We start from the raw sequence: 22594 nt of genomic DNA on the forward strand, positions 1-22594 counted from the left end.
AACAACCTATTCATAGATTTTTAACCTAGTTACAAAAATAGAGGCATGAATTAAACATAATTAATATGGAAGCTAGCTGTGAATTTGATTTTATGAGTTGTTAGTGCAGACCTTATTTGCGGGGACAAAATTACAAGCGTCAGATAAGGTCGTTTGATTATGAAATACCCTGAAATAGTGACTAGTGTCCATAAATGAATTATGCCGGGAGGATCTGCTGCGCTTGCTGCGGATGTACTGTATTTCTATCTCCTAATTGATGCATAATGAGCATCAATTAAATTACATAAACATAAACATAACATAAATTAATTATGATTCTGTGTCTCTGGTCTTTGGTAGACTAAGGCTCACTCAAATAAGCCTGTCATTTCAACCTATATTTATATTAAATAAATAATCCCTGTAATTTATTTGCTTCTATTACAAACATATTTGCTTCTTTACGTAATATGAAGGAGAAAGTTACCGTAAGTAATTGTACATTTGTGAGTGTTCATGTGGATATGTATTCAAACACGTGTTCCTTAAAATGAGGCAATAGATAATGAGTAAGAGTAATTAAAACTCTCTCAATAGAGCTTTGAGCGAATGACTAAACACTGGTCACCTCTTTAGGAGCTTAAAAAATAATGAGTTGAAGTTTGCCTCTCCTGCCTAAGTGGGTGTTTACAAGTGTAAAGCATTAATATTTCCCTGCAGTCATGTGCACTCAGTTGAGGAAGGATAACATCTTGGTTACTGTTGTAACCTCTGTTCCCTGATGGAAGGAATGAGACGTGTCGATGTAGTGACACTAGGGGTTGGACTTGGGAGTCCCAATCACCTCTGATATTTGAGAAAAGGCCAATGAGAATTGGCATACTTATAATGGGAATAGGTTGCATCAGCTGTTCTGACCTTTTCTCTCTCTTTTTTGAAAATGAAAATTCACTTAGCTGGGACCAAGACTATATTTGCACCGGGGAAGGTGTTATTTCCCCCCTCGGAGAAAGGACACCGCGGAGACCACATCCTGCCCGAAGGGAGGTTAACATGTAGAGAGCACATCACATGGGCTTACCCACCAGGAAGTACCACACATGGAAAGGAGTCACTGCGGTAGGTCCTGCCCAGGGAAAGACACGGGTTTGCCATCAGGGAAACCGTACCGTAGAAAATACCTCATATGGGATCACGGGAACCACCACATATGGAACACCTATCCCAAGTACATGGGCTGACCTGACAGGGCATACTTCATGATTACTGGGCCTGGCATCGAATTCCTCTGCTGAATTCGCCTGCTGCAGGGTGCTGGGGGAGGAAAGACATCCAGGGTTCGCCGGTCCCGGGAACTCATATGGACGAAAAAGCACACATTATCCCCTCAGGGAGGGGAAAGATGCTGAGTACAGGCCTACACCCAGCCAGCTGCCCGCATATTTACCTGTTCGTACCTGCTAACACACGGGACAAAACTGGCTCAACCTGGAGTTTGTAAAATCTCGCAGAGGTATTGGGTGTTGCCCAGCCTGCTGCACTACAGATGTCTGTTAGAGAGGCGCCGTTCGCCAGGGCCCAGGAGGAAGCTAAACTCCAGTGGAGTGTGCTCGTACTCCCAGGGGGTACAGCGTGTACTGGGCCTGGTATGCCAAAGCGATGGCGTCCACAATCCAGTGGGTAATCCTCTGTTTGGAGATAGCCTTCCCCTTCTGCTGTCCCCCAAAACAGACAAAGAGCTACTCAGAGTGTCTAAAGCTCTCTGTGCTGTCCAAGTGAACGTGCAAGGCATGTACCGGACACAACAATGACAAGGCTGGGTCTGCCTCCTCCCGGGGCAGCGCTTGCAAGTTCACCACTTGATCCCTAAAAGGGGTAGTGGGAACCTTGGGCATATAGCCCGGCCGGGGTCTCAGGATTACGTGAGAGTATGCCGGTCCGAATGTATCGCCGACAGAGAACGCCTGCAGGTCCCCAACCCTCTTGATGAAAGTGAGCGCAGTCATGAGCGCCGTCTTCAGTGAGAGGGCTCTGTAGGCCCAGCAAGAATATAGAGAGGTTCCATGAGGGAATGAGGCGTGGTCTAGGAGGATTCAACCTCCTGGCGCCTCTAAGGAACCTGATGATCAGGTCGTGCTTCCCCAAGGACTTACCATCTACCACATCGTGGTGTGCTGCTATGGTGGCCACATACACTTTTAAGGTGGAGGGTGACAGCTGCCCCTCCAACCTCTCCTGCAGGAAGGAAAGCACCGACCTGACTGCGCATCTCTGGGGGTCTTCACCTCGGGAAGAACACCAATTTGCGAACAGATGCCACTTCAAAGCATACCGCTGCCTCGGGTTGATGCATATGAGACTTCTCTTGGACGACTGCGATTTCCGCACGCAGAACAGTGGCGTCCTTGCCTGCTACCGAGGTAAAACGGATGCCATTGAACCTGGGTGGGCGCCTGGTGAACTGAATCGCATAGCCGTGTCGGATCATCCTGACGAGCCAGCGCGATGGGTTGGAGAGCGCTAACCATGCCTTCAGACTTCGAAGCCCTCCTGGGGTTCTTGGCACCGGGCCGAGAGATGGGGGGCGTCATCTTCCAAGGGGCACCAAGGGGACAATCATACCTGCAGATGGGGCCTCACGGCAGGATGCAGCAGGAGCTGCCACATTAAGAGGCCTTGCGTCCCGAACCCATGGCTGTGCTGATAGAGATGTTAGAGCACTTACCTCGCTCCGCGTACCCACCATAGGATCGGTCTGTGACAGGAGAGGAGGCTGGGCGTCCTCGTGGTGCATTGCATACGCCTGATCATGGATATGTGAGTGTCGCAGCTGGGTGTGCGGAGGCAGTCCACAGCGCCCCTGCTCCCCTGCTGTGAGTGTTCGGTGTACGGCTGTCGAGACATTGACGGCTGTAGACACTGAGTGTGTGACCCAGAGAATGTGGAAACCCCCCTTTTTTAAAATGAAAGTGCCGGTGCCCCTTGGGCATGTGGCAAAAGCAATGAAAAAGGGAACAAAAGATCAGGGGGATGGAATGGTCTGTGTAACACCTCCTGGTTTACAGCGGGTCTCCTCACCCCTGGGTCGCCCATCTCAGGGACACTTCGAAGCCCTCCTGGGGTTCTTGGCACCGGGCCGAGAGATGGGGGGCGTCATCTTCCTGCGGGAGGCTCTACGCTGAGGCCGAGCAGTTGGACTACCCTCGTGCAGCTCTTTCAATGCCTTGGCCTGGTGGACCTGCAGGAGGGCCATAGCATGCAGGGCTGAGGTGGCCTGTCCAGCAGCACTGTAAGCCTTGGCCCTCAAGGACGACATGAACTTACAGGCCTTGGACAGGAGCCTAGGACGATTCCACCAGGTGGCGACGTTTTGCGGGCACAGGTGCACTGCAATCGCCTGCTCCACCTGAGGAACCTCCATGTACCCCCTGGTCACCCTGCCATCGAGGGTAGTGAGAACGGAGGAACTCATGAAACGGAACCAGGCAGTAAAAGGTGCCTGCCACAATTTCGTGAGCTCCTCATGCACCTCTGGGAAGAAAGGAACTGGGGCAGAGCGCGGCTGTGTGTGGCGCTGTAAGCCCAGGAACCAGTCATCCAGCCACGAACGTTCAGGGCAGGGTGGAGGATTCCACTCCAGCCTGACGCTCGCAGCAGCCCGGGCAAGCATAGCCGTCAGCTCCATGTCAGCCTCTGACTGGGCGATCGCACCAGATGTTGGGAGCCCGGCCAAGTCCTCGGCATCAGACTGTAAAAGCCCGCTCTCCGATGCTGTGAACGATACCACGTCCTCTTCTCGAGCCCCAAATGAGACATTAAGCTCGCCCTGGGGCAATCCGCCTGACCCATCCATGAACTCGACTGGTGGAAATGAGTGTGCTGGAGAATGGGGGGGGTCCGTGGGGATTCACCCGGCGGAAATTCTCCCATTGAAGCCCCCAAATCGCCCCCAGCGCTAGCCGCCATGGCCTTGTGCATGTAAGCAGAAGGACCAGGGCAGGGAGCGGCTGGAGTGGCTTTCCCTCTATGAAAGAAAGAAAGCCGAGACCACAACTTGAGAGTGAGAACATGAACCATCCACGAACGCTGTCCCAGCGTGACTACGACCCATACACATGAGACAGCGATCATGGCTGTCAGAAGAAGAAAGATAATGACCGCACCCAGGAACTGCACATAAACGGAAAGCCATCTTTAAAAAGATGCTTTCCGCCAGTGCTTACTCTTTTAGAGAGAATAAACTCTTTTAGTGTGGCTGCCGCAGTGCCCAGGGGCGTTCTCTGCACTTATCTGTGCGAGAAGGGAGAACCCGCTGTAAAATGCGCCGTATATCCAACAGCCTAGCCACTCGCAGAGGTGAAAGGAACGCCAGTGGAATAGCTTTTCACACTGATCGGCTCCGAAGAACAAATCTGAATGAGTGGATGCAAGCCGTCTCCTTTTATACCCGTATGTCCAGGGGAGTGGCATGCAAATTCCACTCGCCAATTCTCATTAGCCTTTTCTCAAATATCAGAGGTGATTGGGGCTCCCAAGTCCAATCCCTAGTGTCACTACATCGACACAACGTCGAGTGAGTGACAGACAGGGAACTCTGAGACTTCACATGGCTTCATTACTTCACCCACACTGAGTTACGGCCCACTCAGTTCCTGACTCCCACTGTCAGAAACATGTAATAATATTTCTGGGTCTCTTAAGCTTGATAAATCTTTCTACAAATAAACAGGGAGGATGGAGAGAAGGTGTTGGTTTACCTGACTTGCCCCTGAAACATGCATAGTATATACAACTGGAACCAACCAACCAAATTGTGTGTGATTTATGACAGCATTATGTCTAAATCAAATGAATAACTTCAATGATCTTTGTAAATTTCATTTAAAGCTTTAATGCAACATTTTCTTTTTTTTTATACTAATGGTGCGTTCACATACAACACGAGGTGAGCGTTTTGCGTGGTGTGATTACATACAAAGTCAATGCAAAGACGTGAATTCGCGCCCGGCGGCACGAATGAAATGAATGACACGACTCGAACACGCGAAATCGCTTCATTCACGTATTCACGCGAGTTGAAATTTTTCAACTCGAGTGACAAATTCACATGACGCTTTGTCGCGAAAGCCTATCAGCATTGAGATTGTCTGGATGTCACTGACGTACTGACTTAGTAGCAGAAGAAATCTGGAAAAATGGATGAAAAAATTGTTGTAGCGGTGTGTGGGCACCCGGAATTGTATGACACAACGTCATACATGTACAGAGACCAGACGAAGCGGCAGTCATCCAGACGCAGTTCCTGGAGAAGGCGGTGAAATTCACTGAGCTGTATGCGCCTCCAGATGATATCATGCACCCAAACACGACGGTGTTTGGTTTTCCGACGTATCTGGGACTTCCACATCAGATACAGAGCAGCAATCGTTGTGATATCGGCCATGGTTGATGGCGGAAAGATAAGTTGTTGTAGAAGCCCCTCCTCCTGTCCTTTTCCAGAAGAGAAAGGGGAATACTTGCGGGTTCGCGTTACTCGTGCAAACGCGAGTTTAAACACAAATTTATAATCCACTGGTCAAACTCGCGCGAGCAATGCGAAGCCAAAATTTTCTTCACGTTGTATGTGAACGCACCATTAGGAGCATCTTCATTGATGTTTCAAAACATGTGTTAAATATAACATTTCATTTAATTCATTATGTAGTTGTCTAAGCAGTTTAATATTCTTATCTAAGCCTGAAATTAAACAAAGTTTTAGGATTTTAAAAAAGGTAAAACAAAGAAATGTTATGAGAGAGTTAATAAGAAATATGTAGGATTCCACACTTTTTCTAGGTCATTAATAAAATAAGCAAAATGACATTGACCATGTTCACTCCTTTGTACAAAAGGTCAGATTTCCTTGCTTCCATTGAACCTCACAATATGCTCTTTAGAACTTCAGCTTTTGCACAAACTTGTGGATTCCTTTAAGCACTTGCTGTAAAAAAGGATGACTCACCAAATACTAAGAAATTCTGAAATGAATGCACATTTTTCACTCAAGCTGCATATGCTGTTTTGCAACTGGTTCTGCAAACGCACATACGTATATGAAAGTCTGAAATTCAATACCAGCGTTATAATGGAGAGTATATTTCTTCCTCAGGTGCTGTCTCTGGGTGCAGATGTCCTTCCTGAGTATAAGCTCCAGGCTCCTCGCATCCACAAATGGACCATCTTACACTACAGCCCCTTCAAGGCAGTGTGGGACTGGGTCATCTTGTTGCTGGTCATCTATACTGCAATCTTCACACCTTATTCAGCAGCGTTCCTGCTCAGTGATGAGGAGGAGGCTGCCATTCAGGGATGTGGCTACTCCTGCAGTCCATTAAACGTGGTGGACCTCATTGTGGATATCATGTTCGTAGTGGACATTGTGATTAACTTTCGTACAACCTATGTAAACAGCAATGATGAAGTGGTCAGTCAGCCCGGCCGCATAGCTGTCCACTATTTTAAAGGCTGGTTCCTCATTGACATGGTGGCAGCCATTCCCTTCGACTTGCTCATTTACCGCTCTGGAGAAGAGGTGAGTGAGCTTATGGGTAATGTCGATTTTTAATATGCTGTCATTATTATACACTTTAAAAAATGTTTTGTCAGATAATCTAAATTGTGCGTCGTGGTAAAATCTAAATTAACTGGTTTTATTCGACAAATTGTTATTTAACATTTAGGTTACACCAGCGAAAGTAATTTTTATAAGTTAGATCTAGTAGAAATAGATACTTATGGTAAAAATTGCAGGCTTATTTTTTTTCAGTGTACTTTTGTTAGCTGCAGCCAACCTTTCTGCCCTACAAAGCTAAAACTCAGTATCTAAAGTAACAATGAAACTGAGAAAAATGGCTTGAAAGTTTTTAGATTTTCCAGCCAAATGTGACTTATAAAACGCTTGAACCCATCTGTCACAGGACAGATCTCGGTCTGAGAGACCCTATTTCGGTCATTACTCAGTTTTGACAATGTGTAGTTACTGTGTATTTTCTTCGCAGGGCAGCATTATTTGCAATTGTTCCTCATTGTTTTTATGTATTGACAGACAACGACTCTGATTGGTCTACTGAAGACTGCTCGACTGCTGCGATTGGTGCGTGTGGCGCGCAAACTAGATCGGTACTCTGAGTATGGTGCTGCAGTGCTGTTTCTGCTCATGTGCACCTTTGCGCTAATCGCCCATTGGCTGGCTTGCATCTGGTATGCGATTGGGAACGTGGAGAGGAGTGGCCCGTCTCGGATTGGTTGGCTGGATTCTTTGGGTGATCAGCTGGGGAAACCATATAATGAGACGATACCTGGATCAGGACCTTCTATTAAAGACAAATATGTTACTGCCCTCTATTTCACCTTCAGCAGCCTCACCAGTGTGGGCTTTGGAAACATCTCCCCAAACACCAACTCCGAGAAGATCTTCTCTATCTGTGTCATGCTTATTGGATGTAAGGGTTTACTCAAATATTAATAGCATTTAATGACATACATGCTTTGAGAATGTATATAACTACAGAGCTCCAGACTAAAAAAAAATTACTTTGGAGCCATTGTCTCCTAAACTGAAACATTAAGGAGCCAAATGGCTGTTTTTAGTCGGCAAATCACAGAATTATTTGATTTAGATTGCTGTTCAGAAACAAGATAGAAAACTGAAGAAAAGGAAGACAGCTGATAACCCATTAATTGGAGGTTTAATATACAGAATATATTGTTGAGAAGATAAGTTTGCATTCCCTTTTGTCTCAAATGTTCACACCCCTTTCATAAGTTATACAAATGTAACAGATACATATTTTTTTTTAGTACTGCTCTTCAGAATCTACATTACAGATATTAACATAAATTATAGTATGCATATAGTAGTACGTTGCCTTCTTGAGCATCAATGAATGTTTGCACCTTGTGTAATAGAGTGTACAAGTCCCTCAGTTGTCCTAAGTGTAAAAAGCTTGATCTCATATACACTACCGGTCAAAAGTTTTGAAACACTTACTCATTCTTTATTATAATTTTTTTTCTTCACATTTTAGAATAATAGTAAAGTCATTAAAACTATGGAATAACATAAATGGAACTATGGGAACAATGTTGTGACTAAACAAAATCCAAAATAAATCAAAACTGTGTTATATTTTAGCATCTTCAAAGTAGTCACCCTTTGCCTAGAATTTGCAGACATGTTCTCTTGACATTTTCTCAACCAGCGGTATCACCCTGGGATGCTTTTTAAACAGTATTGAAGGAGTTCCCATCTATGCTGGGCACTTATTGGCTGTGTTTCTTTATTATTTGGTCCAAGTCATCAATTTCAAAAACGTTTTTTTTTGTTTTTTTGTGATTATTATTATATTTTAGTTTTATAATGAAATCAATTAATATTGTGGCACAATTATATTTTTGTCTACAAAACTAATTTCAAACATTTAAGTATATGCCTTCAGATCAAAAGATTTTTAAGATCATGAGAAACATTTCAGTCAAGTGTTTAAAAACTTTTGACTGCTAGTGTATATATATTTATTTAAATTGTTTTAAAATGTTGCCTTAGTCTTTCTTTATGGTTACTGGATGGCCCAGACACAGAGACTACAAGAGTGCAAACTGAATGAAATCCCAGATGCAGTTTATTGTGCTACTCTAATCCCAATAAAAAATTACCAGAAGAAAATAAAGTGGTACACAATAAAGGACATTTAATTATAAAGAAGCCCGAAATAAATTTGGGACTCTTATTTTGAAAAGTCTGCACTCCCAGTTGTGAGCTCTCTGACGGCTGATTCGCAGAGAAAGTGAATCTGATTCAAACTGCTAACCTGAGCTCCTGAGTTCAAACCCTCAGTTCTTTTTGGGTGATTCATGAAAAAGACTCAGTTCAAAAGAGAGTTCACGACTCTCTCTCACTGGGTTTGCTGTTGTGTGCAGTGCGGCAAGTTCGGCAGAAACAGAACGGTTGAAAAGCGGCGCGAGATACACTAGTGCGTGCTCTAAAGATGTATTCAATAAGTCATAAAATTATATCTGACGAAACCGCATATGATCGTACACAATCCGACTGTCGCCAGAGGCGACTAGATTTTAAATTATCATCGCAATCAATTGTATTTGGTCGCATCTGCGATCATTTTAGTCGCAGTCTGGAGCCCTAAACGATATTATAACCTTTAAAGGAATATTCCGTTAAGCTCAATCGACAGCATTTGTGACATAATGTTGATTACCACAAAAATTATTTAGATTCGTCCTTTTCTTGAAAAAAGCTAAACTTGACGTTACAGTGAGGCTCTTACATTTGAAGTGAATGGGACCAATTTTTTGAGGGGTTTAAAGGCAGAAATGGGAAGCTTATAGTTTTATAAAAGCACTTACATTAATTTTTCTGTTAAAACTTATGCATTATTTGAGCTGTAAAGTTGTTTAAACCATCATTTTTACAGTCATTTTAGGGTTTGTTGACATTGCATTGTCATGGCAACACAGTTATAAAATTGGATATAACTTTACACAGAAAAGACCAGTAAGTGATTTTATAAAATCATGTTAACATGCATATTGTGTATGTTTTGTGGCTATACTTTTGAAATAGTGTTTTAATGTTTACTGAATGTTTTCATTGTAAGTGCCTCACTTGAATCCAGATTTTTGCTTTTTTTAAAGAAAAGGAGAGGCAAGTCAAAAAATTTGTATGTGGTAATCAATATTATGCCACAAATGCTGTCGATTGAGCTTAACTTGTATTGAACCTGGAATATTCCTTTAATGCTCACCATCAGGCTTCTTTACTAGCTTCACCAGAAAGACAAGGCTGGTCTACCAGCTTCACAAGTTACTGTATGCTTTACTGGTGAACAGCGTGACTATGCTGGTCCACCAGTTAGACCTGCATGGAAATTTATACTGCTTTAAGGTGGTCTTTTCAGCAGGGTAGAGCAGAGCTATTAGATTTCCAATAAAGCAAAAATATACCCATTTTTTAAAGTCTGCACTTGACTAGAGTATTGTATGGCGGAGAGTTTTTGGAAAAATCAATAAGCCCCACTGATAAAGAACCAATAACGCTAAACTGATTGTCTAGTCCAATGCACATGGCATTGGCCAAATCCACACAAATAAGTTGTCATTAGAGTGGACGTGGCCATAGTCAGAAAATTAGTCCCCTCCTATTAAAAAGTTTGAAGAATAAGCAGATATATTTATCTCATCAATCTTTGTTGGATAAAACACTTTGCTCTAAAAGAAAATCTTGTTATTCTCTTCTCAATCTTCTTCACAGCACTGATGTATGCGAGTATCTTTGGAAATGTGTCAGCCATAATCCAGAGGCTGTACTCTGGCACCGCACGATACCACACTCAAATGCTGCGGGTTCGAGAGTTCATCCGTTTCCACCAGATCCCCAACCCACTCAGGCAAAAACTGGAGGAGTATTTTCAACATGCTTGGTCCTACACTAACGGCATTGACATGAATGCTGTGAGTCACAGAGCCACAGAATGCCCATATGCGCAGACTGCACACTTGGGTGCACTCTATTTTTTCCACTCTGTTTATATTTGCATACATGCATAAGAGGACACAGTATGTGGTGTAATTTATTACATTATCATCTGACATTTCGTTGATCTAACTGCAGGTGCTGAAGGGGTTCCCAGAATGCCTGCAGGCAGACATCTGCTTGCATCTGAACCGTACGTTGCTGCAGAACTGCAAAGCTTTCAAGGGTTCCACTAAAGGCTGCTTACGAGCTTTGGCTATGAAGTTCAAGACCACACATGCCCCACCAGGGGACACTTTGGTCCATGCAGGCGATGTGATTTCAGCACTCTACTTCATTTCTCGCGGGTCCATTGAGATTCTAAAGGGAGATGTGGTTGTGGCCATTTTAGGTAAATGAAGAGAGTTGTGGGTCACACATAGACTACAAATGCAAATATAATGTAGAATAAGGACAGATGAAAGGGATACCTGTCTTTCCATGTGTATTCATGTCCAAACAGAGATGTTGTGAGTTTATGGCATAATGAGCATTATAAACTCTCAAATTAGAAAGCTGTTGTTGTAGCTCCATCTTGTGGACATTTGGCTATTTTCTGTAGCATCTCTCATAATGGCACACACTGGGTGTTTTCCAAACGACATTTTTCATGACGTGTACACCACTCGAAGGGTCATTAAAAAAACTAAAGTAAAAAAAAATTTTTTCATGAAGGGCCCTTCCACAAGAATGTTAGCGAAGGGTACATTCATATAGTAATGCTATGCTCCTTTCAGAGTGCCCACATCAAGAGCTCTGTCCATCGGAGTGAGTAGGGCATAGGGATGATCACTTTCAATTGGAATTCGACCCACAGAGTACGTAGCGCCATCTGCTGTTGATGGAAACTGTTTTGTTTGTTTTTTTTACTCCTAAAGGGATAGTTCACCAAAATATGAACATTCAGTCATGATTTACTCACCCTCATGTTGTTCCAAACCCATATGACTTTCTTCTGTGGAACACAGAAGGAGATATTAGGCAAAATTACATCCTCAGTCAACATCCACTTTAATTGTATGGAAAAGGTGCAATGAAACTGAATGGTGACTGAAACTAAAATACTGCCTAACATCTCCTTTTGTGTTCCATACAGGTTTGGAAAAATCATGAGGGTGTGATGACAAGAAAGGAGGCATAACACTTGATTTTCTTCCTTTTAAGCATATGGTCAATAATCAATCAAAAATGTGTCTGATTCCCTTGATTTATCCTGCAGGCAAGAATGATATATTTGGAGAGCCCATTAACTTATATGCACGTCCTGGAAAGTCAAGTTCTGATGTGAGAGCACTTACTTACTGTGACCTGCACAAAATCCACAGAGAGGATATGCTGGAGGTCCTGGACATGTATCCAGAGTTCTCCGACTACTTCTGGGGCAACTTGGAGATCACCTTCAACTTGAGAGATGTAAGATAGCATGTCTTTCTTGTAACTTGATAATAAATATACATTATAGTTCAGATCCCTTTTATATCTCATGAATGAATGTGCTTTTAAATATTTATCTAATGTCCGCAGCAGACCAACACTAAGGCTGGGTCAATGAGTAGTGATCCTGATGATTCTGACCTGGGGGGTTTTAACCGTCACCCACGCAGAACAAAGCTGTTCTTCCATTCCAAGCATGAGAGGAATTCCATGCCACAAGGTAGAGCAAAAGATGTATATTTTCTTTACTATTTCATATAGAATACTGTGCAATTTAGAATGGAGCAAGTAAACTGTTGTGATCTAATGACTTTGTTTTGTCATGATTCAAACTGGTATTGAACACTTTGTATGTGGAATTTATGTAATGATAGCCCTGCTACCAAACAAAACAAACAGCTAAGCTAGTTTGCTGGTCTCCCAGTCTGGCCAGGCTGGTCTGTTTGCTGGTTTTAGAAGAGTTTTTGCCACTTGTCAGCTGGCCAGGCTGAGACCAGCTAGACTATCTTAAATCAGCTAAAACAGTAGGGAGACAAAGACCTCTCAGATTTCATTACTACTGCAGTCTTCTTTTTATTAGCAGATAACACAGAGAGGCCAGAAGACAAACCCAATAGAATGAAAGTCCGAAAACAGAATTCAATCAGCAAACAGCATGAGGACAGACAAGCTGCTCATCGGGACTTAGACATTTTTTCCTCGCAGTCCAGCAGTGATGACGAGGAAGAGACCAAACGACCCACTGCATTAGTGGACTGCTCTCAGAGCCATATCACTAGCTTCAGCAATGACCACAAAAGCAGGAATTCTTTCAGTGCACTCTCAGGTATAATTCCTATAATGTGAATTGTCACTAAATCTCTTTCCTGTTAGCTTAGTAATTTCTAATTTAGGTGTCTCATGTATTGTTTATTAGCTTACCTAGCTGAAAAACATTCACAAGTGACTAACATTTATGTTCAGTTGATTTATACAATTGCATTAGTTATTACTTATGTGCAGTTCATGGGTAATTTTGAGATAACTTCAGCCCTATCCTCAATTAGGAGCACTTTCAGGGGTCTCTAACATCTTCAGTTTTTGGGGGGAGAATAGTGGCCATCAGTACCAGGAAGTGCCTAGCTACAGCATGTCCTTCCCCTCATCTTCAGTTCCATCCAATACTGTCCTGCACAATGTCACCCATCATCGGCATTGCACTGAAGTAGAGAACAGACTGGAACTGTTGCAGAGACAGCTCCTTCGGTGAGATCCATATGTAATCTTGTGTCCTTTGCTTTTTTTCTTGGTCTCTGGGCCTGTAGTTCTTACAACTATATATGTTTTGAGCTGTGTTTGTTGTTTTGTTTTTCAAAGACTGGAAAAGCGCATGTCAACGGACATCAGAGCCATAATGCAGTTGCTTCAGAGGCAGATGGTGCTGGTTCCACCGGCCTACAGCTCTGTGACTTCCCCTCTAGAAACGTCCCCAAATCCACCCAAACCTGGCAAGAAATTGGTCCAGCCTGTCAACCCTTTAGAGACAGAAACGCCAGCCATCCTTTCTGAGGTATTACACACACACTGTTGAACTGAATTCCTCAGCTAACTCTTTTCCTCCGAAATGCTGCTGGTTCCTGTGCCAGAGTCCCATGCTCAGTTGGGGGAACTGCAAAAACTATCTCAGAATCTCTTTCAGAAATTCGGCCTGCATGTCCACTGACTTGAGAGCCAAACAATGACATAACTGACTACATTACTACATAAACTTCCTGCACAAACATGCAGATTCATAGCCTTTTTTTTTACAAGTCTTACAAGTTTTGAGAACGTCATGGTTACTTGCGTAACTTCTGTTCCCTGATGGAGGGAACGAGACGTTGTGTCGATGTAGTGACACTAGGGGTCATTCTTGGGAGCCCGAGACACGTCTGGTCTTTGATAAAAGGCCAATGAAAATTGGTGAGTGGTATTTGCATGCCACTCCCCCGGACATACAGGTATAAAAGGAGCTGGCGTGCAACAACTCATTCAGGTTTTATGCTGAGGAGCCGAGACAAGGTCCGGCCATTTCAGCGGGTAGTTCAGCGTTGTGGCAGGAGGGACACAACGTCTCGTTCCCTCCATCAGGGAAAGGAGGTTACGCAAGTAACCATGACATTCCCTATCTGTCACTCACTCGACGTTGTGTCAATGTAGTGACACTAGGGGTCCCTATATAAAACGCCGCAACTGGCTGAACTATGTTACGTGAACTGGTGGTGTGTGATGGGCAGACAACTGTGTGCCTCGTAGCCAGCGCACCAGGCCGACACGTAACCTCCCCCAACATAGTTATGAGTGTCGAACGGCCCTTTGGGGACAAGTCGACTACCCAAAAGATAGAGACAGGCTCATGGCCTCTTTTCCCCTTCTTTTTTTCCCACTCCCTAAAAAAAGGGGTAATATCCGACTGGGCCGACCAGGTCTAGTTGGGGGGTGTCCCTCCCAAGGGGAGGACACCGCGGAGACCACACCCGCTCAGAGAGGGGGGGGGGGGGTATTTAAGTGGAAAATACGTCACATGGTCTTGCCGAACTATGTCGGAAGTATGTCATGTGGAGAAGTCTCATGGTAGATCCTACCCAGCGGGGGAGGAGTTACTACAAACATGGAGACTGTGGCAGAGGGGGCTCTGCCCAAGGAAGATGCAGTTTGCCAACAGGGAAACGAATTAGCGGAAGAAATACATCATATAGGGTTACCTTACAGGGAACCGCCACATGCGGAGCACCTACCCCAGAATAGGGCTCTTAGTTAGCGCATGTACTAGGCCGGCAGCGAGTCTCTCTGAACACGCGACTGCTGCAGGGCTCGGAGGAAGTCAACCAGGGAACATAGTTTGTGAACACTACTGGGAATTAATGGCGCACGTCTTCAGCTCAGAGGAGGTGAAAGGCTCTATGTGAAAGCGATACACCCAGCCGGCTATCCCGGGCTTATCCACTTGTATTGCGTGCCACTACCCGGGATGAAACCGGTTCCACCTGAAGGTTGTAGAACCTGGCAAAGGTGTTGGGTGTTGCCCAGCCCGCTGCTCTGCAAATGTCTGTTAGAGAGGCTCCCCTGGCCAGGGCCCAGGAGGCCGCTACACCCCTGGTAATATGGACTGCTTGGAGACAGCGCTTCCTTTCCGCTGTGCACCAAAGCAGACAAAGAGCTGCTCAGAGATCCTAAAGCTCTGCATGCGATCCAAATAGATGTGTAAAGCGTGCACCGGACACAGCAACGACAGGGCTGGGTCTGCCGCCTCCTGGGGCAGCGCTCGCAGGTTCACCACCTGATCCCTAAAAGGGGTCGTGGGAACCTTGGGCACATAGCCCGGTCGGGGTCTCAAGATCATGTGAGAGTAGCCCGGACCGAACTCCAGGCACGTTTTGCTGACAGAGAACGCTTGCAGGTCTCCTACCCTCTTGATGGAAGTGAGCACAGTCAGGAGGGCAGTCTTCAAGGAGAGTGCCTTAAGCTCAGCTGACTGCAAAGGCTCAAAGGGGGTTCTCTGTAGACCCTGAAGAACTACAGAGAGGCCCCATGCGAGAATGAGGCGCGGTCTGGAGGGCTTCAGCCTCCTGGCACCTCTCAGGAACCTGATGATCAGGTCGTGCTTCCCTAATGACTTAACGTCCACTGTGTCGTGGTGTGCTGCTATAGCAGCAATTTACACCTTCAAGGTGGAAGGTGACAGCCGCCCTTCCAACCTCTCCTGCAGGAAGGAAAGCACTGATCCGACTGCGCATCTCTGGGGGTCTTCCTGTCGGGAAGAACACCACTTAGTAAACAGACGCCACTTAAAGGCATACAGGCGCCTCATAGAGGGGGCCCTAGCCTAAGTGATCGTGTCTACCACCGTGGGCGGTAGACCGCTTAGGTCTTCGTGTCCCGTCCAGGGGCCAGACATGGAGATTCCAGAGGTCTGGTCACGGGTGCCAGATGGTGCCCCATCCCTGAGAAAGAAGGTCCTTCCTCAGGGGAATTCACTGGGGGGGCTGTGGCGAGGATGTAACACTTCATTCATGTTCACCATGGACACTTTTATAAACAGAGACTCTTCTGTCATCTCTCTATCTGTTATTTCATCTCATTCACATGCTTCTGACATCATCATAAAACTGAGTGTAGTAAAGTTAATGTTTGTCATTCGGGATGATATTCATTAAACTCTGTGTATTTTACACAATGAAGCCAAACCAACTCTGATATACATCTGTATTTTACATAGCATACAGTTCAAATTTTATTATTTTTCATAGTAATATTAATATCCCTATAAATAAAAGATTGGAACCATGGCTTTGAAATGTTCAGAAAAATATCCCTTTCTTGAGACAAGGCTGTTTTCATGAGAGCTAATGTTCTTATTATGTAAATCCACACTGTAAAATCCAATGTACTGCTTACTCCACTTTGCACGTTAATATTGTTATAATTAGTATAAAATGCATTGCTTATTGCACAGTTCCTTATTGCTCTCTGCTGCTCTGTTACTGGGATGGTGGGGTTAATGTACATTCTGTATATAATATATATAATTTATGAAAATAGGTCAATTTGACAGGAAGACTTGGTTCATTAATTTGATTATTTATACATTTATACTGCATTTAACATTTTTGGGAGTTTAATACGAGGTTCAATGAGACATAGTGAATTTTATTTGTATTTTTACATATAAAGCTTTTTTAAAATTAATTTCTCATGATAACACAAGGATTCTCATTTATGCTAATGAGACTGGAGCTGGTGACAGCCTGATCTCACAGTGAAATTGGAAAGAGTAGATCAACTTTTCTTTCGTCAAAATCGGTATATGTTGACCAAAATTTCGAAACACTGCCCCCAGTGGCCAAAGCTGTAAGTTTTGTTGGGCATATGGGCACGTGTGAGCTCCATTTATGTCCAGGAGAGATTGCCAAAAGCTAGTAGTGAAGCAAGTTGTTTTCAGCTTTACAGGATGTTATAAAATGAAGAGAAAAGCATATATTTATAGATACTATCCCCCAACCCAAACCTTACCTTAACCATTATTGGAGTAAAAAAGTAATGTTAGAGGGAAAAGTGAAACCTCAGAATCATGCTCGTCATTGATTATTCAAACGTGGTTACTGCCTGGCTTTGAACCCTAGTCTCCCATGCAGCTGATACAACTTGCTGCCAATCGTGCCAGGTAGAAATGTAAACACATTGAAACCACTGCAAACTTGTCTGATAAGAATGCTGCATGTCAGCACATCGGCATACAGTCGCAGATCCTAGGGTACCGAAACTATCGGAAACATCATGCCGACTTCACGTGTGATCATTTTGGAAGAAACCACACCAGTGCTGCATTTAAGCATAGAAACTCAAAAGAGACTGCAGACTGAGTAGCTGAATCAGTTGGGAAATGATGATAAATAATTTCTGTGTGCATTATATTGTGACTCGTTAGAAAACAGACCATACAGAAGAGGTAAGAAGTGTTATTCGAGGCAAATGTATACTAAAGTAATAGCCACAAAGCCGTTGTGGACGTTGCTTTACCCTGCTGTGACGTAGTTTCCGATTCATGTGAAAAAGGCTAATTAAGAAAAATCTCATAGAATTACAGCAACGGAATGTTCAAATGAGTCAACATAATGTCTGTGAATTCAAACTCCAGCTGTCAAAAAGTTCAAATGTAAAGATAGGTAAAGTTTTTCAAGACAAATTTGATGTTGGCTTGTCAAAGCCTTGTCTGAAAGTTTAAACTTGTTTTAAAAGTACTTAGTCAGACAGTCACATAGATAGTAAGATAAACTACCAGATCGATAGATAGATTCCACTGGCCCGTTTGAACATTGTCAATCGAAGTCTAGTGATTTTTAAGTCTGATCTATCTAGTAATCTATTTGACGACCTGACAGCATGTAGCTGACTTTTTGTCTTATTTTACTGGATAACCATCAAACTGCAAACTTTTTAAACTAGTTTAAACTGTCAGACAAGGCTTTGTAAAGCCAACATCAAAGTTTGTCAGAAATTATAACAATCTTATTTGTAATCAATTCACACATGTAGATATTTGTTTAAAAAAAATCATATTATTATTTTGCAACACATACATAAAAATGGGAAGTCTGTTAACTAAATGTGCATCTCATTGTCACATTTGTTCCATATTGGGCACCTGCTCCGGCACCCTGTCAGTTGAAAAGGGGTCAACATGTGTTGAATCTCATGTTATAGGCACTCTGTATCCCCATTTTTAATCCATCCTCTTTGTTTTTTTCCCAGATACTTCATCCCCAGGACTTTGTTGACAGTCCCATAAAGTCTAATGAAAGTCTGTCAGGAGCAATGGAGCTCCAGCTCCTGAACTGTTCCTTACTGCCCACCTCTGTGAGTCAAGCTTTCAACCAGAATCCTTCTGTGGTCTATACAAGGAGATGGCCACACAGTATAGGCCACAGCGCAGCAAACCTCTCTGATTATCCAGAAGTCATGGCTGACCAAGCAAATTATCATTTCATGGATGCAGAGCCTTTTGGAACTAAAGATGGACGGAGGTTAGATTTGGAGTCATCTAAGTGTCAAAGACGCCTATCATTGCCAGTGCAACATCAGGTAGAGGATGAGTCCTCAATCCAGAAAAGACATGTCTCTGATCCTGGCTGTTAAGAGTAAAACTTTTGTTTTAGTATCTCTGTGAAAAACAGTGCATACAAACTTAGGGATTGCCATAGGTGAGTGCAGGATGTTTTAAAGAACTCATACTTCAGGTTCTTATTAATTACCTCAGAGAGTCATATGTAGAGGCATCATTATTGTCCCTGTAGTCTGGTAAATTTGTGTTAGCTGGTCTAACGATATACCTGCCTCTCACTGAAAACATTTTAATTTATGAAAGTGTTAATTTGCTCTTATGTGAACATATTATTTTGAAGTGTGAATGTTATGATTTGTATTAGCATATCAGTTTTCTAATAATGCAGTTTGTTTGTTTGGAATTAATGATTTTCTGTTTGAGAAAATATCTTGAACATAGAAATGCACTGAAAAGGTCAATCAGAGTGGGATTTGTTAGCCATTTAGTTTTTCACATGGAAACTTTATCTCAGGTGGCAGAATCCCAGGCTCATTTCTTGTGGTTGAAATACCTTAAAATGACTGAATCAAGGGAATACTGATACCTGCTGAATAATATGGCAGCAATTTACATGACTAAAAGCATGTGTTATTAATGTATCTTTTAGGCCATCCACTACACAGAGTTTCCCAACAGAATATATTATCACTTTAAATATATATATGTAATCATCAGATTGACTGAAGGGTCAAATGTGTAGAATGTGAAGTTTAAAATTCAAAAAATCCATTTTGATCATAATTAATGTTCCAAATCTATATCACCAGTGTAATTAGGGTAGAAAATATACATATTATTAGTTGGCACTGGTCCATACCAAACACATTCTGTAGTATGCCATACTAGAAGGACTTTATAGGGAATGTAGTACAGTACATAGAAAGAGTATAGCTTGGAATGCTAAATTGTATTATAACGTGTAATAATTTATTGCAATTATGTGTAGCTTACTATAAATTGATTATTGTGCATATTTTATCTCCCATGAACTTAGATCATATTCACAATGAATAAAATAAATGAGATAATTCAAATGTTTGTTGTACTTTATTAAATGCACCTCATCTGACTTGGAAAATGGAATGGAATCTTCTCTCATTCTTTTCCTTGTGTTTGTCTGGCATCAACAAGAATGTTTTGTTTTTTTATTTATTTTCCAAATGTCACCACCTCTGCATGCTGCTGCAAACAAAAATAATGAAATCCATTTTCAAGGCTCTGATATTTATGTCTGTGGATTTAAAGCAATGTTCCAGGTTCAATAATTTAAGATCAATCGGCAGCATTTGTGGCATAATGTTGATTACCACAAAAATTTATTTTGACCCGTCCCTACTTTTCTTTAAAAAAAAGCAAAAACCTGGGTTACAGTGAAGCACTTATAATGAAAGCAAATGTGGCCAATTTTTGGAGGGGTTAAACACAGAAATGTGAAGCTTTTAATTTGATAAAAGCATGTGCACTAATTTGTGTATTATTTGAGCTGTAAAGTTGTTTAAATTGTTATTTTTCAGTCGTTTTAGGGTTTGTTGACATTTCATTGTTATGGTAACGAAGTTGTAAAATTGGCTATAACTTTACACAGAAAAGGTTAGGTTATTTTAAAAGAATTTTGACACTCATATCCTTTATGTCTTGTGGCTATACTTTTGAAACTGTGAGTATTTTAATTAAAAAATTGGCCCCCATTCACTTCCATTGTAAGTGCCATACTGTAACCCAGATTTTTGCTTTTTTTAAAGAAAAAGAAGGACGAGTCAAAATACATTTTTGTGTCAATCAATATTATGCCACAAATGCTGTTGATTGAGCTTAACTTGTATTGAACCCTGAACATTCCTTTAAACCATATAGCTGGAGGGGGTATCTGAACCCCTGGAATGCAAGAGACATTTTAAAGAATGTTGACGCTACTCTCTTTTCAAAACAGTGAAAGTGAATGGTCACTGAGGCTGTCATTCCCAATCTCCATTCCAATCTCCTTTTGTGCTACATGGAAAAAAGTCATACAGGTTTGGAACAACATGAGAGTGATTAAATGACAAAATGTTTATTTTTGGGTGAACTATCCATTTAAATTACTTTTGCATTTACTTATTAGTAAATTATAACAGGATATACTTAAGCCAAAACGTAGACAAGCCCTTCCTGCTTCGGCGGAACAGGAAAAGGCCCACCTACACACTTAAAGCTACAAATATAGAAACAGATGATCTATGAAATATCAATAGGCCTATAATAATACAAGTTCAACTTCTTAAAAAATACATCAGCAAAAATATACACAAAAAATGGTGTGCAGAGTTTGCCTGAGACCAATCCTATCTGTCTGTCAATGGTAGAGCACAATTTCTATACAACCAGTATACAAAGAAAGGACATTCCTGTTTATTTATGTGAAGCTCTTAAAAGGAAACACAGGTTCAGTAGAGAAAGCAGCAGAAAGAGATACACCTACTCACAAAGTGAGTGCTGCTCTGAGCCTATTGTTAGATTTTATATTAACAATTTAAACTACCACAATGTTCCTTAATCATACTCCAGAAGAACAATAGAAAAACAACACAATAGAGGAAATCCATCCCTCACAGCATGGTGGAATTTTTTTTATTATTTTATTATTTTTTACAATTTTTACACTTGCAGCCTATATTTTTAAGGATTTGTGCATAATTTAAAAAATGTACGGGTTACATTTAGGACATTTTCAAATTAGAATCTTGAGTTTTCATAAAAAAGGACTGGGGACTTTATAATAACTATAAAAGTAACTATAAGGATCTCATATATATATATATACTCACTGAGAACTTTATTAAAAACACTATCATCCTAGTGTCTATAGTGTCTGCTTTTATAGCCCATCCGCCTCAAGGTTCGACATATTGTGCATTCTGAGATGCTATTCTGTACATTCTTAACAAGAGTGGTTATCTGATTTACCGTAGCTTTTCTGTCAGCTCAAACTAGTCCAGCCATTCTCTGTTGACCTCTCTCATCAACAAGGCATTTCTGTCTACAGAACTGCCGCTTACTGGATATCTTTTGTTTTTGGCACTATTGTGAGGTGTGTGAAAATCTCAGGAGATCAGCAGTTACAGAAATACTCAAACCAGCCCGTCTGGCACCAACAATCATGTCACGATCAAAATGACTGCAATCACATTTTTTCCCCATTCTGATGGTTGATGATTTTATGCATTGCACTGCTGCCACACGATTGGCTGATTAGATAATCGCATGAATAAGTAGGTGTACAGGTGTTCCTAATAAAGTGCTCAGTGAGTGTCCTGTACATATATAGTCAACTGGTCTGATGCCCAAGTGGATCCGGGATGAATGCTGGAGTGGTACTGTTGAAAGTACGTAGGCTTCTGTGTTGCTGTTGATTGGCGTAAATCACTGTCTCTCATCTGCCACCAATATTCTCACTGTGTCTATTTGCTGTCCATCAATACTAGATTTGACACATCCATGAAGCGGCGGATGCTCAAGTCAGGGGAACCAAGAACAGCATTAGTGCCGAAACCAGCGGGTCAAAGAGAACGGGTACAATATTCCTGAATTGTGATTGGTCGAGAGAAATAAGGGCGGGCGTTGTCCTGCGATCACAGGGGCGCACTGTACGTGAGAGGGCGGATCTGACTGCACATCGGCCAAAACTACAGAGCACTGAATTTTAAAAACAACAACAACGGGTAAGTGCACGTTGACATTGCGATTAACGCTAAAATTGCACAGCGCAAATTAGGAAATACAGCGATGTACGTTCAAAAGCTTAGGCATAATGAAGACAGAAATTATTAAGAAATCGGCGTGTTATGCACGCTTCAGAGTCAGTGTGGTATTGATACAGTCGTAGTCCCTGCTTGACAGGCGTTAGTTATTGTTCTGCACACTCAAACTCCACATGCGATGCGATTACGCGGTAACAAATGACAGTCACTGTCTCTTATCCGTTTCCAAACGCTCGCTCACAAATGTGTCGA

At 42.4% G+C, this 22594-nt stretch overlaps 2 protein-coding genes across 8 annotated transcripts in view; both read left to right on the forward strand.

Annotated features, from left to right (window-relative positions):
* Positions 1 to 19620, forward strand: part of LOC127442836 (potassium voltage-gated channel subfamily H member 6-like) — a 93807-nt gene extending 74187 nt beyond the window's left edge. Inside the window, exons 6-15 of one of the 3 annotated variants that reach the window (XM_051701052.1) lie at positions 6131 to 6553; positions 7067 to 7463; positions 10289 to 10488; positions 10649 to 10901; positions 11769 to 11962; positions 12074 to 12203; positions 12564 to 12809; positions 13030 to 13228; positions 13340 to 13532; positions 18254 to 19620. In XM_051701052.1, the coding sequence (XP_051557012.1) occupies positions 6131 to 6553; positions 7067 to 7463; positions 10289 to 10488; positions 10649 to 10901; positions 11769 to 11962; positions 12074 to 12203; positions 12564 to 12809; positions 13030 to 13228; positions 13340 to 13532; positions 18254 to 18637 (2619 nt within the window). In that variant the 3' untranslated portion in view covers positions 18638 to 19620. The remainder of the gene's footprint in view (positions 1 to 6130; positions 6554 to 7066; positions 7464 to 10288; positions 10489 to 10648; positions 10902 to 11768; positions 11963 to 12073; positions 12204 to 12563; positions 12810 to 13029; positions 13229 to 13339; positions 13533 to 18253) is intronic. The other 2 variants (XM_051701053.1, XM_051701055.1) reach the window with 2 other exon arrangements.
* Positions 19621 to 22010: 2390 nt separating this feature from the next.
* The window catches only part of LOC127442838 (microtubule-associated protein 4-like), a 76112-nt gene continuing 75528 nt past the window's right edge, over positions 22011 to 22594 (forward strand). For 2 of the 5 annotated variants that reach the window (XM_051701060.1, XM_051701061.1), the window contains exon 1: positions 22011 to 22303. The gene's annotated coding sequence lies outside the window, so the exon portion shown is untranslated. The remainder of the gene's footprint in view (positions 22304 to 22594) is intronic. The other 3 variants (XM_051701058.1, XM_051701063.1, XM_051701059.1) reach the window with 3 other exon arrangements.

This window comes from Myxocyprinus asiaticus, chromosome 6 (assembly GCF_019703515.2).
Source record: "Myxocyprinus asiaticus isolate MX2 ecotype Aquarium Trade chromosome 6, UBuf_Myxa_2, whole genome shotgun sequence".
In the NCBI taxonomy this organism is placed as follows: domain Eukaryota; kingdom Metazoa; phylum Chordata; class Actinopteri; order Cypriniformes; family Catostomidae; genus Myxocyprinus; species Myxocyprinus asiaticus.